This window comes from Osmia lignaria, chromosome 12 (assembly GCF_051020975.1).
Source record: "Osmia lignaria lignaria isolate PbOS001 chromosome 12, iyOsmLign1, whole genome shotgun sequence".
Lineage (NCBI taxonomy): Eukaryota > Metazoa > Arthropoda > Insecta > Hymenoptera > Megachilidae > Osmia > Osmia lignaria.
Genome location: NC_135043.1, coordinates 7,832,455 through 7,845,854, shown reverse-complemented (window position 1 = coordinate 7,845,854; position 13,400 = coordinate 7,832,455). Strand labels below are relative to the sequence as shown.

Here is a 13,400-nt window from a genome sequence, read left to right as displayed (position 1 = left end):
TGAATCCCATGGCCTATAGTCATATTACCAGGTTGTCCTTTCTCTTGCAACGTCCAAGCTGTGGCTGTTGGCTGCACCGCTTAATTCCTGGCTAGAATTACAGGCAGTCAACGATCAACTCTATAGTCGCTCACCTGACACTTTGATTCATACTTGTTCTTCTATCTTTGTGTACGCTGCGTTCGATTTCGTTTCAATCACTTTATCCCCCTCGGGACTTCGAAGAGTAAGTCGATTCAAAAGAGACGTAACCAGGTTAAAACCTGGATCAGTATGTGAAAAACAGGTATGACTTAGGAAGATATTGAAAGTTGCTCTTTAAGAATTATTTGTTAATTTAGTATGCACTTCACTGCACTGATATTAACACATTTGCAATCACTGACGTAATAGTACCATCTTTTCACAGGGTTCACATTTTGATAAATAATTTCTTTCATTTCCATTTCCTCAATATTAAAACTAACATTTCCACTATATGTCCTCTTCTCAGCTTTAAATGAATTTGTTTCAACATTTCTGTCTCCCAAAAGCGCCAAGTGTCTTATATAATCTAGCGTAATCCCATAGAAAAGGAGGGAGTTATTATATTTGCGTTAGCGGCCTGGGTAAGCCCATAAATTCCACCCCACGAGACTCACCGCGTGTCAACCCCCATAGAACTCTCCCCGCGATCGTGTGTTTCATTGGACGAACGGCCAGCCAATCGTCTGCACGAAATTCCATGGTGTCATTGTACGGAAGAGGGGACAAGATCTTTGACATATGCTTGGTGGGTTTGAATCGAGCGGTACGAATTTCTATGGGGCGATTGGAGGGCTGAATGAAATTAGGGTGCAGACGGTTGTGTACCGCGAACAACGATACGGGGAATTAAGAGAATTGTATTTTATGCATTCCACACTGGTTGTAATTGTTCACGGGGGTTGAAATCCTTTTGTCAGTGGGATGGTACACGAGCTACCTCTTCGTCCAGGGAAATATCGGTAAATAAAAATGAATTACCGATCCGTGCCATTCGCTTCAAGAATCTAACACTCCTTTCAAATTCAGTTTCAAACAATTTCATTCATTCATTTCTATAAAATAAACTCTGCGATAAGAGGAGCTCCACAGAATCCCAACAAATATACACGTCGCGGCTTTTCTTAATACATCCGAACTGTTGAAACAGTTTACAGAAACTGTTGACGTATCGCGTCATCGGGTAGGGTATAGATCAGTCCCATGGCGCGTATACTTTAGGGGGCTTTTCCAGCGTATCTCCCTCACGTATCAGTCGGCTGACGACCCGTCGAGAAATTCGATTCATAAACGTCAAACACACAAGCGGGTCCTGTTTAGCCCGTTCGTGTCGGCCATTGTTGGCAACTGGTCACATGGTGTCGTATCGGTGACCGTTTTAGGTGACGCGTCAATAACGCGACGAAAAGTTCTATGGTGCACCGTGGCAGGCACACAGGACGGATGCCTGCAGTCGAGTAATTTTATCTTCGATACGATCGGTAGTTACTTAGCACTTCTCTGACGTTCGTTCGATCGTTATCGCCGGTTGCGAACCGGCCCTTGTTGGCCCCGTTTAAATTTATTGCGGGACCCTGCGGAAAAGAGGCTGACGGCCCATCTGCATCCCCCTTCCTCTCATACCTTCGATTTATCTTCTCTCATTCGTTCGTTTTAACATCCTTCACTTCGATGGATTTCAATTTTGTCAGCCCACTACAGTTTCCATAAGGCGAGTGTAATTGGTCCATGTTGCAATTTCCGAGGATCATTGATTCAGCTGAACATTTTTCGGTGAATCCAGTTCTCCGGTGATTGAGTTCGCCTCTTCCGAGAAACGCTCGTGTTCTTTCTCTTTTTACGTTTTTTTTTTCTCCTTTTTTTTCAGACGGAACAACTCGCTTTCGCTGTTGGACGTCGATCGTCCGGACCATTTACATTTTTACATATTAACCGGAGGCCGATCGTGGCCGTGGATAACGACGAGCTACGTCTTGATGCGGCGACTGAGAAATTTTCACCGGTCAATTTTGAAAAGGATGAATTTTTGATGAGGAAGCGTATTCCTCTCACATTTTTATTTTCTCAACATTTATTATACATGTAACAAAAAGTAATAACAACAAAATAAAATTAAATGAAATTCATAATTGTTAAAGAAAGGTCGTGGCTCGAATCCAAAAGAAGCAGGGACCGAGCTTGCTGTATTATCGTTGAAAGTATATCTACATTTTGAAATATGTAGATGGAACAAAATAGATTTGTCTTTATTGGAAAGCGATAGAGAAGCGAACGAAAGGAAAGCTAAGCCTGTCGAGGTCCAATTATTCGCGAGATTCGGTTACGAGAAGCGACGTCACGCGCCAAGTCAGGACGGGAGAGCGGCACGAGGGGTCCCTAGGAGCGTCGACACCATGGAGGAGGGGGAGGATGTAAGGTGACACCTCTGGGACAGGTCTGGCTTCCCGTCAAGAGCCCGTCCGAGATAATCATATTCATAATTCGCGAGTTCGCGGAACGTGCACCCGCGTCGTGCAAGAAAGGGACATTGCGGCGTAAGGTGACAGGTTATTTTTATTTTACCCTAGAAAAATCACCGGGCCATCTTCGCTAGCACGGTCGCCGGAGAAACTCGACGATTGTTGGATCATTTTTATGCAAAACGAGAAAATTACACGACAGTTGTTTATACTTTCTCTCGTCGACATCCTAGACTCTTCCCGTGCCTAGAGATTTTTCCGTTAAATGAACATCATTTCCGGAATCATGTCCAGAATCCAAAGGTTAATGCTGTACAAACTTGTTACTAAAAAGCGCAATCTTGCAACAAGTTATGTACAACAAGGTTATAAAACAATTCGTTTTACAACATCGTTTTGTTATATAATGTAGACGCAGCTTAAAGGTAGCCGATAAAAGGTAGCGTCCTTTCAGAGGGAAACGGAATAAAGGTACAGAGATAACTAGAAGCGAAGGGGGACACAGATGAGAGACAGTGGGACACGCGTGATCGTGGCCCTCGGTACACGCAGTTATGGGCACGCTTAAAGGGCCCGACTGCGTGTGGGTCCGCGGATACGAAGACGTGTGGATGTCCAGGCGGGGCCCTGGCCCCGCTGTAACCCGACACCAACAGCTCTCGGGCCCCTCTCCTTGCATCCAGGCACAGTCCGTCAGGCCCCCTTTGGTCTGTTCGTTCATTCGTTCGCTCGTATCCTCACGACCCAAAACTAAATCATAACCGTATTATGCGGCCCGACAATAGGCCCGCTCGCTATACAGCGAGAAGCCGCCTCTAATCCGCCACTCCGTCGACGTCTTGCTCCCGATGCTCCCATCTTTTGCTTTCTCCCTTTCTTTTTTTTTTCCCTACCTTTTCAGCGTACCGTGCCACTTCCCTTCCTGGTGTTCCCTTCCTTTCTCCTGCTGCCCGTTCTGGGGACCATTGTCTTATTGCTTGGCTCTTTTGCTTCTCTGACATTTGGGCCTTCCAACTTTGGTCCTTCGAGGGAGTATTCCAGGAAATTGAGAATTTTCCCAAAAACTGTATTCAATTTTTGGGGCAAGGAGCCTCAGACTTAATAATAGGAATCACGTAATGCCCTTCGGAGACGATCGAAACACGAATCTAGATATCACTTCGGTGCGACACGGCCACCTCTTCTGCCCACCTACGATTTTCCAGAAAGATCCTCCGGATCGTTCCCGTAGATTCTATGAAGTCCAGGAGGGGGTCGCGATTTATCTTGACCTCGGGCTCCTCCAGGCACACCGGCTCAGCTCGCGGTAAAACGTCGGGGACGGAATTTAAATTTCACAAATTAGTCCGTCCATTACACCCTCGGTGTAATCGGGTCGGTTGATCTCGAAGACGTCCCCCCACCCGTGCACCGGGCCTGCCCTTCTACCCCACCCTTTCTCCTCGTTCCTCTTCGTTCGTACGAGGAGGACGCGGTTCCTGGAAAGCGTGGGTGCCCTCTTCCAGGCAGACAGGATCAGGATCTGGGCCCCCACAAATCATAACACGGGTGCACTGCAGATCCTGGACAAAGATCCTGCCTGTTCCTTCTCCTTTCTTCTTTCCTTTACTACTCCTCGTCGTTCCTCTGTGCTCCCGAAACCGCTTCTTCCCGAATCTCGGAGTCCTGGATCTTTCATCGTTGCTCGTGAACTCTTCGTGTCCTTGCGACTTATGTGGATCCTGACCGCATCGTTGATCGCGAATGTACTTAAAGCGTGTGTAATGATCACAGTCACCATTTGAGGATCAATAATTGACTCTCTGATGATTAAATGATCTTCAGGGCGAACCCATAGATTCAACAACAATGATTCCAGATCTTGACGGTACATGGCCCGGTATCGAGTCACTCGGAAGAGAAACAGAAAGAGGGATCGACTGGGTGTATAGGCGGAGGGAAAGGGCTCTTCGTGGCCGTTTCTAATGGGCAAGGATTTCCTTACACACAAAAGCCAGTGAAGAGAGTGACTGATCGTCGCGAGCACCGCGAATAAATTACGTGGCAGCCTATGCGGCTGCATAAATTAATTTCAGCCGGTCTGCCCATAAATATTCCCCCCTTCGAAATCGTTCTCCCACCTCTGGTTGCTCTGTCTAAGCGCACCGCGTAGCGACTTTAACCCCGTCGCTTCGTTATTTACATCGATACATTGTAAACCTGGCTTTCGAACATTCTCTGTTATCTTTAAGTTCCAATAGTCTCTGGATCGTATCACTGATGCTCATTTGCGATGCATCTGTAGTCATTGAACTTTAAAATTTGGAGAATCTTATCCAAATTCTGAGGTAATGAACCGATTTACCTCCTCCAGAAATAGTTGTAAGCACAGATGGTTCCTGATGATCAGACTTTCCTTAGCAACCCACTAATTTCATTGTATATTCAATCTTATGAAATATTACTTTTAACAGTCGTCTGCTCTAAATATCTAACGGACACCTTGGCTTTTCAGGAATATTCAGGTGTGATTATTGAGAAAGCAGGGTCGAATGTATTATTTTCGTTCGTTTCAACGAATCGATCGAAGCTCCGCGCATCCCTTATGCTTCTTGGCTGCAAGGGTATACAGGGTGTCTCTGGTAAACAGTAGGGGTGTTTGCGGGTACTCAAAAACTCGGGTCAGGCTTCAGGTCGGAAATCTTTTTCTGATTCAGGCGGGATCCTGAAAATTTGTTCAGCACACCATGATGTTGATAGCACAATTTTGACTCCGTTTAAACTTCCTTAAGAGGATGATCCGTCGAAGAGACAGCCTGTAATTTTGACAAGGTTCGACGTCGAACAGGCATCATTAATTTCTGCGTAACGATTCGCAGGGTGGCGCAACGTATAGCTATTGTTAGCGGACAGATGCTTTCGGATGGGGCCGGTGGTGCATTGCAATTCACCTTGGTCGTTCGTGCTTGAATGCGCCGTCATTATAGACGCGTAATGACCGCATTGTAACGCCGTCAAACTTCTTATCCGTTTTATTCGAGCAACGTTGTCGATCCGTGACCTCGTGAAAAAAGATTTTCCAAAATTCCACGAAATTCCTGAACTACAACGTTTCGTTGCACCTGTTCGATCAATTATTAACAATCGGTGAATCTTTATAGATCTTTAATAAGCTCAAGATCTATTAATAGACTTTCGTTGGTAAGCGTGAAATTAGACTCGAAATTAGACGAATAAATCTTCAAGCCATTATGTAATTAAATTAAGGTTTCTCATTTAAGAAGCGGCGGATTTCAAAGACTTTCCATTTTAGACAGGTGAAAAGCTCGTGGAATCGGGACCCGGTGTCGTTTTCCTTTCTCTGTTGACGCGATGAGCTAACAAGTAGCCATTGTTGAGCTCCGTGTCAAGATGCTACTTGACGGTGTACTCATAAATGGACCCTGTTCACAGAGTTTTCGCCCTTCATGGCTCTTCAGGTCTGTATAGACCCCAGTGATACTCGAGGCACGTTTTTGCTTTTTCTGGATTAACGTTCCATTACACGACGCATGGAACTTTTTATGTTAATTTTGGAACAATAACAGTACCGATACTGATATTAATGTTAATTAGAGATGATGATATTGGTACTAATGGTTAGGGGCGTTTGTACTATTATCAATATTAATATCAATACTACAATATCATTAATCTAATACTAATTAGTAATACTAATGGACACTACTGCTGCAGATACTAAACTCTGTAGCCTATAGTACTACCTTCTACAACTATAACACTTTCAAATGATTTTCTATAATATTTAAAATATTTTGCCTGGGTGATCTAGTATCTGTTATTAATACTCTAATTTTTTATTGCGTACCTTTGATGAATAATGTGCGTAGGACACAGCCAAAAGGGAAGCGTACACCTACACATTGAGAAGGAACGTCGAGGCACGGTGGTACCTCTGTGGGGTCCAGGCTTAACTTTACGATCTCTTGAAATCCCTTCGGGGCTTATGGTCCCACTACGAGGCTAATAGAACCGAAATTATAACAGGCCGATGAGCATGCGTCGACTGCTCTTATTCCGGCCGGCTGACGGATCGAGGAGGAAACATCTAGGGAGAAAAAGGATGGAGTGAAATCGGGAACACTCGAGTGCTCGGCAGTCCCAGGGAGCCGATTAAAGGATCTTTGGATACTTTTTAGGTTCTTCTAAAACCATCTCCTCTACTAGGAAGCCCGAGAGTTAAGCATGATCCGGGAGAAAAGGTATCTGAAAGAATGGTAGATTTGATAGACTCGAAACTCTTGAAATATTAATAATTCTTGTGTCATTATTAATCGTCAAGAAACCGGTAATGATATCGGGAAATTCTTACAAAATTGTTATTTCTTCTTTTATATGCTTTAAATATATACCTTTTACTTTCTCTCCTTTGTTGCTGTTTTTACCGTCAATCTCGACGGATTCCTAGAAGCTTGGATGGACAGATCAAACGGGAGGACCTAGTTGAGAGCACAAAGAAATCGGGCCACGTGGAAGCAGCAGCCAGATGCTCTTTTTCAGGATCGAAGAAGCCGATCCCAAAGATAGACGAAGGTCCCCGTCGAACAATGTTCCACAGGCAAATATCGGGACAAAGGGCAGACCGACGTTATCTGTCATCGGCGATCGCTGATACAACTAATAGACCGATGGCTCGTTTTGAAATAATTACTATCGCGTATCGTTTAGAGATCTTTTTCAGCTGTTTTGCAGGTAGTAAACAGGGCTCTCTTTCTTCTTTCTTTTCTTCTTCTTCAAAAATAAAGATGCCATCTTCTTCTCTTCTTTTTGTTAAAAATATAAATTTTTAAATTTCAATACTCTCTATTTGTCAGTTTCTAATAGTTTAAGGACAACAGTATTGAAATTGGTATAATTTCTGATAATAGAATACAATGACCTAGCATTTGCTGTCTGACGATTCAAATTTACATAAAGTACATTTATAGACAGAAGATTTGTTAAAATTTATGATTTATAAAATCTAATGAAACCAATAGAATGTCTTAGTAGCCTGTGATCAAATGACCAGCCGTACAGAATGATTTATTGATAGAGAATTTATACCAGACGCAAAATTAATCGAGTCTAGTATAACTATCTTGATTGAAATAGTAAGAAGACCGAGTCTAACTTATTCGATCACAGAAACATTAAACCATCAGAGATTTATGAGATTTATAGGAAAACTTGGATGCAGTAAACTTCTATTTATACGTATAAAAATATGAGGCGTTAAATCTTAAACTACATTAGACCAAGCATCTAAAGATACCACTAAGCACCCTATCTTCGAACTTGGGTGCTTGTAAGTGTCTATAACCCCCCTGAGTAGACTTCAGGAGAATTTATAAGTGACAGTAGCAATGAAAGAGATAATATACGCGTTTCTCGTTTTACACAGATATTCGACGATTAATAGCTTGGTTCGCTGAGTTTAGGATTAAGTTCAATTGGAGAAAAATTCAAATTTCAAAAATTCTAAAATGCTAAAATTTCAAAATTTCTAGAACTCATAATCCTGCTTATACTAATGGGTACAGAGTCAAGATTAACCCAGCTATTCAAGGGTTAACAATAATTAAATAACGTAATCCATAAACGAAAAGGATACATGATTTTTGCAGGATATCGTGCAAGGATGTTCCACTTGGACGTGTATATAATATTTTCCTTTTATTACTTTAAATAACATCAACTTTACTTCGGTTACAGTTCGATCGTACATCGTGTGATCTTTCTTAATTATCTATCTCGTGCCTCTCCTTCCATATTTTCTCAATTATACTCTCTTTTTCTCACTCTCACACATTAAATTCTCTCTCTTTCTCAAACGATTTTCTGTTTCGTCTTTTTTAGTTAGTTGTGCAACGTTTAAAAGCTTGCCTGTTAAAATACACAAACGACAAGAATTGTGTTGGGAAGAAGTGTCTGGTTATTAATAATCGTCCTCGTAAAACGTGTTCACCGGTTCGAAATGGTACACACAATGTGTCCCTAGCTTCGTCTACGGCTATTTATGCGTGTCTCTCGTTTTAATGATCCTCCTTTATGTCTCTCTGTAACTTTCTTTTTCATTTGTAAATCATCTGTTCGTTATTGTATAAAAATTTGTGCAACGATCGTGCTTGGACGAGTATTCTTAGCCAAGAAAAATTCATATATTTTCATTTTTTAAATTAATATGCGAAGCTTCAGTTTCTTCTCTCACTGTATGGAGAAAGCTACTGTGAAATTCTTCAAACATGATCAGATCACTGAATCATTCGTGACGTCATTAAAAACTTGATCAGATTTCAAAGAGGAATCTCTGATAAAATCATTAAAAAAAAAAAAGAAAACAAAATGGAAATAAAATTGCTTTGTCTTTTAACGAAGATTGATAAAAATAGATAAAAACAAAAATTGTGATTTTCTAAATGATATACAGGGTGTCCTCAAACAACTGATACGATAAAAATAAATTGTTAAACATCTTGATTATCAGATTGTTAATTTAAAATTGCAAATATTCAAACTAACTTTTTAGAAGAAATAAAGCGTCATTTGAATAAATTTTACATTTGCGATTGAAATCTGTATCAATAGTCATGGAATGCCCTGTATCATGAAAAATAAAAATAAAAAAATATTAAATCATGATCGGATATACTGAATCTAATTTTTTGTTCTCAACGCTGCGACTGAATGTAATAATAATAAACTGCAGCTTATTTATTCGCGTCGTTTAGACAAACGTTTCCTGTAGTTGGCGAAACTTCCGCCTTTAATCCCCGTATGCGTGTGCAATTTTCGGAATGTATTCGCGATTGGTGTGCAGTCCGATCACGAAGGAGTGTGTTACACACTGTGCCGTTACAAAGCGTAGATTGTGCGTGAATGGAGAAACGTTCTGACTGCTCGATGAATTTATAGAAATCTCGAGGAAAACGCAACACAGAGATTGAAAAATTCGATCGCTGTTTCTTGAAATATTATAAAACAACTTTAGCTTTGTTGAATATCAACCTGAATAAAAGTGACGATAAAAAATAGGATCCATTTTGCGATAGATTCCAATTGGATGATACATTTTTCCAATTTTCTATTTTCTATTGTTTGAAATCAATGGGCCCAAAAATAAAACAAATGAATTTAAAAGATGATAATCTTTGGAAATCAATTGCTATTTTCCTTCGAAATTCGGTGATGTTAACTCGTTAACTACCTCGAATTTTATGTAATTAATAAAAGCGGAGGCCAAGTTTGAATAGTGAATATTAATCGTAGATCAATCGTATACTTAATAAGCAATCACAGTGATTTGGCATCAAAAATTTACCAATTATCCAATTGAATAAAAATGAAATTCCAATTAGCATTAATATCAGTATTAATTTAACGAGGTGCCAAGTGAAGAGTTAACGTGTTAATGATAAAAAGAAAATGCGAATTTCTACACGATACAAAAGAACTTGTATTATAATCTCTATCTCGTTATTCGCTCGTTTCCTCTTGCATACCCTGTTTCGTCCCGAGGACTCATTCTAAAGAGAAATATCCTTTCCCTCCTCAGCGATCCCTAGATAAGAATCTTTAGAAGGCAATGTCGCAACCGATTCAATAATACATTAATTCCGGACATCTGCGCGATAGATGTCCCTTAAATAGAGAACCGATAAAAAAAAAAAAAGAAAAAAGAAAAAAAGTACTCTTACTTTTCTCACCCTCTTGTCGCTTTGTCACCTGTACGATGCCGTTTTCTCTCTCTCCTATCTGTCTCACCCCTTTCTCACTTTTCTTTCATTCTCTCAGTCGTTCTTCGTGCCTCTTGCTCCATCATCATCGTCATCATCATCTCCTCTCTCGCTCTCCTCTCGCTGTTCATTTTTATGTACAGACTACGAACTGCGAATAAATGATAACTTACGTACTAACTTATTCTCTACCGACAGTGTTTATTTATTTTTAATATACCAGGTGTACGAGAAATTTGCCAGAATAGTTCGCGAATTTCCTGACGTTTTCATTAAGTATTTCCGTTGGTGAGGTCGACTGTGCAAGAGTTCGTAGAAATGGTTGGGAAAACTTTCACGTGTTGAATATCATTGGGGTTCGAAAATTAGGGGTACCCGAATAAATTTATTTCCTGGACGAACTTTGGTGGGGTTCCATTCGACTCGATTACTATCTGATTTAAGAATCGGGTACCCGCAAATCTCTATTGAAAATTAAAGCGACGATCAACGTGCTAAATTTCCAATGACGTATATATACGTCCTTCATAGTAGAAGGGTTAATGAAGAGATAAAAAATCAACAGCTACCTTCCTCTATCTCTTCTTCAACAGAAGAGCACGTATGAGGAACTCTTGAACAGTCCCGGACCAACGGTTAGATCTCAAATTGATAGAAACGGGAGATAGAAACGAGACGGACAAGCTTGAAAGCCATAAATAAGGAGCGTTTTCTTTTTTCGTAAGAGATAGAGAACGAAAATCGCGATTCGCGAACTTGATTCGCGAACACCCGGTACTCGTCTCGAGTAGAGACGAGAATTAACTTAATCTTCTCTCGAATACGTGTACGTGTGTGATAGGTGTAAGTGTTGTTATGCGTGTATATTATCTACATATGTACACAGGACAAACACAGAAGCGTACGGTGTAAAGGAAGGGAAAGGGAATAGTGTAGTGTGTGAGGAGCGTGTGTGGTTCGTTATAGCGACGTTAATTAATTAGCGGCTGGCTGAGATCCGTACACGCCTCAGGAATTATTCTGGACTTTGGGAAACGAATGTTCTTTAGGGACCATCGACGTCTGCCGTGTTTTTATCTTTCTCTTTACGGTCAAATGCCGGGACGTTATATTTTGAAACTTGATTCTGAAATTCAACCTCTGCAAGCTTAAAATGACTATAACCAATTTAAGTACTTTTAATCATACTTAAGTACAGTTTCGTTGCTAAAGCGGAAAGTGTTAAGAAAAACATTACGAGCCAAACTTTTCAATTGCGCTATAATTGCTTGACTAATCAATCATGTGTTCCGAGAAACTTGGCCGAAAGCAGAGCTCGTTAATTTTCACTGTTTCGCACGGACGTTTGAAAACACAGCATTCGAAGGGGTCAAGGAAAATTGGCAGCTTGCTGAAGCTTGTACGGAGTCTGAACCGTCTACTGGTAACCGTAAATAACGTTATGCTCGTGTTCTTATTCAAAGGGACCTAAGGTAGAGGCGGTACGCTACGAGATTAGAAGTACGGAGCGATTCGCGAGAAAAAAGAAAAAGAAAAGAAAAGAATATAGTCACAACCCTGCCATAGGGGTTGCGTTTCTGGAAGTAATTAGGCTCTGGCTTGTCTCGCGCGCTACGCGATACGGGAAAAGAAAAATGCTAATATGTCTTTTGCTATTTTCACCCGGAAGCGTTTCCCCCGTTGCCTCGATTTTCCTCTCGTTCCACGGCTACTATTAATTAATAATAATAATATTCTACTATGAGCTCCCTCCGTCGGGAGAACTGGTGCGGGTGCGCCATGTCTGCGTTAACAACGGCGTGCTTGCTTCTCGGTTACTTCAAAGTCGAGGCATCGCGTGATCCTATTAATTAAAGATACTTCGATGTCTATAGTGAAATTTTTCATAATAAGCAACTGATTAACACGTTTAACCAGGAACATTTCTCAAGACTACCTCAGAATCTCTGCAGATTCAGCTCGACGTCTTAAGACATCATCCGGATTAAACGTATCAAGTGACCTGTTTCAATCAAATCACACGATGCCTTCAGACTTCAAAACTGTCCTATTTACCATCGAGAATGTCTCGACGGATTATTCTCCGCCTCGAAAGCGACAGAGAACGCGTTTCCTAATTACCTACATTCGCCGAGCGCGGATAATGTACCCAACACGCATTCCGGACAAAATCTAGTGTCTGTCATTTCGTTAAAGCTTAGCGACTCGGCGAATATCACGGGAACAATTCCGTTGGCAGACCCTTTTACGAATCGAAACGAGTTAGGTTTTCTCTTGGTTCCTTTTGCCCTGACTGCTCGGGGCCCAAGGTCACAACGAGTGATAATCACCCAGGACGAGACCGCTGTGATAACTACCGTGCGACGTAGACATCCCCATGGAACCCATGCCTTGGTAGGCACCCATGCCCATGCCGTTCATCGACATCGTGTTCATAGTGTTCACGCCCTGCATCGTGTTAGGTAGCATCGTCGACGGGCCCATCGGGCTAAGCCCACCCATGGAAGGTGCTATAGCACCCATCTGCATCGACGTGGCCGTGTGCGGAAGGGACTTCTGCAGATCCGCCGAGGTCGGGGTGATCAGATAATCCTGGAACAGGAAATCGAACCATCCTTCGCTAGCGTATCATACTAGGACGTACCGGGTACAGTAATCTTCCAAGTGTAATAAGTATCTCGACTTTTCGTTAACACCTTATGGATTGTCAATGAATGTAATTACTGATCCCTAATTTTATCCCCTACCCTGCTTATGGCCAACGGTCAGCGAAACGTCGCGATACTTACAGCCTTTCTGGACACAGTTTACACCTGGAAGTTTCTATTATATTAATGATAAGTAAGAGAAACAGAGTTATATAGTTATGTATTAGGTGTGCGTTTTCAGATAAGCAAAAGGAAAAGCAAATGATAGAATGAGAGATGGTTATTCGTTAGTTAAGAATCAAACAGGATTTGAATTAGCAAATTGAACAGCAAATTAATGACATGGGGGAATTAAAATGTTCCAATATTGTTTCTTGATGGTCTACCTGAAACTTTCTTGATGGTCTACCTGAACCTCATCTTTTACAACGATGCAATTACACGATTGTCATTGATAAAACACGAATCTATCTGAACTGTATTTAAAAAATCTAGACACAATGTATAAACATAAC

At 41.3% G+C, this 13,400-nt stretch overlaps 1 protein-coding gene across 3 annotated transcripts in view; it reads right to left on the bottom strand.

The window, feature by feature from the left end:
- Positions 1–8,158: 8,158 nt before the first annotated feature.
- so (SIX homeobox 1 protein sine oculis) overlaps positions 8,159–13,400 on the bottom strand; it is a 30,766-nt gene continuing 25,524 nt past the window's right edge. For all 3 annotated transcript variants that reach the window (XM_034320843.2, XM_034320841.2, XM_034320842.2), the window contains exon 7: positions 8,159–12,829. In XM_034320843.2, coding sequence (XP_034176734.1) covers positions 12,548–12,829 — 282 coding nt within the window. In that variant the 3' untranslated portion in view covers positions 8,159–12,547. The remainder of the gene's footprint in view (positions 12,830–13,400) is intronic.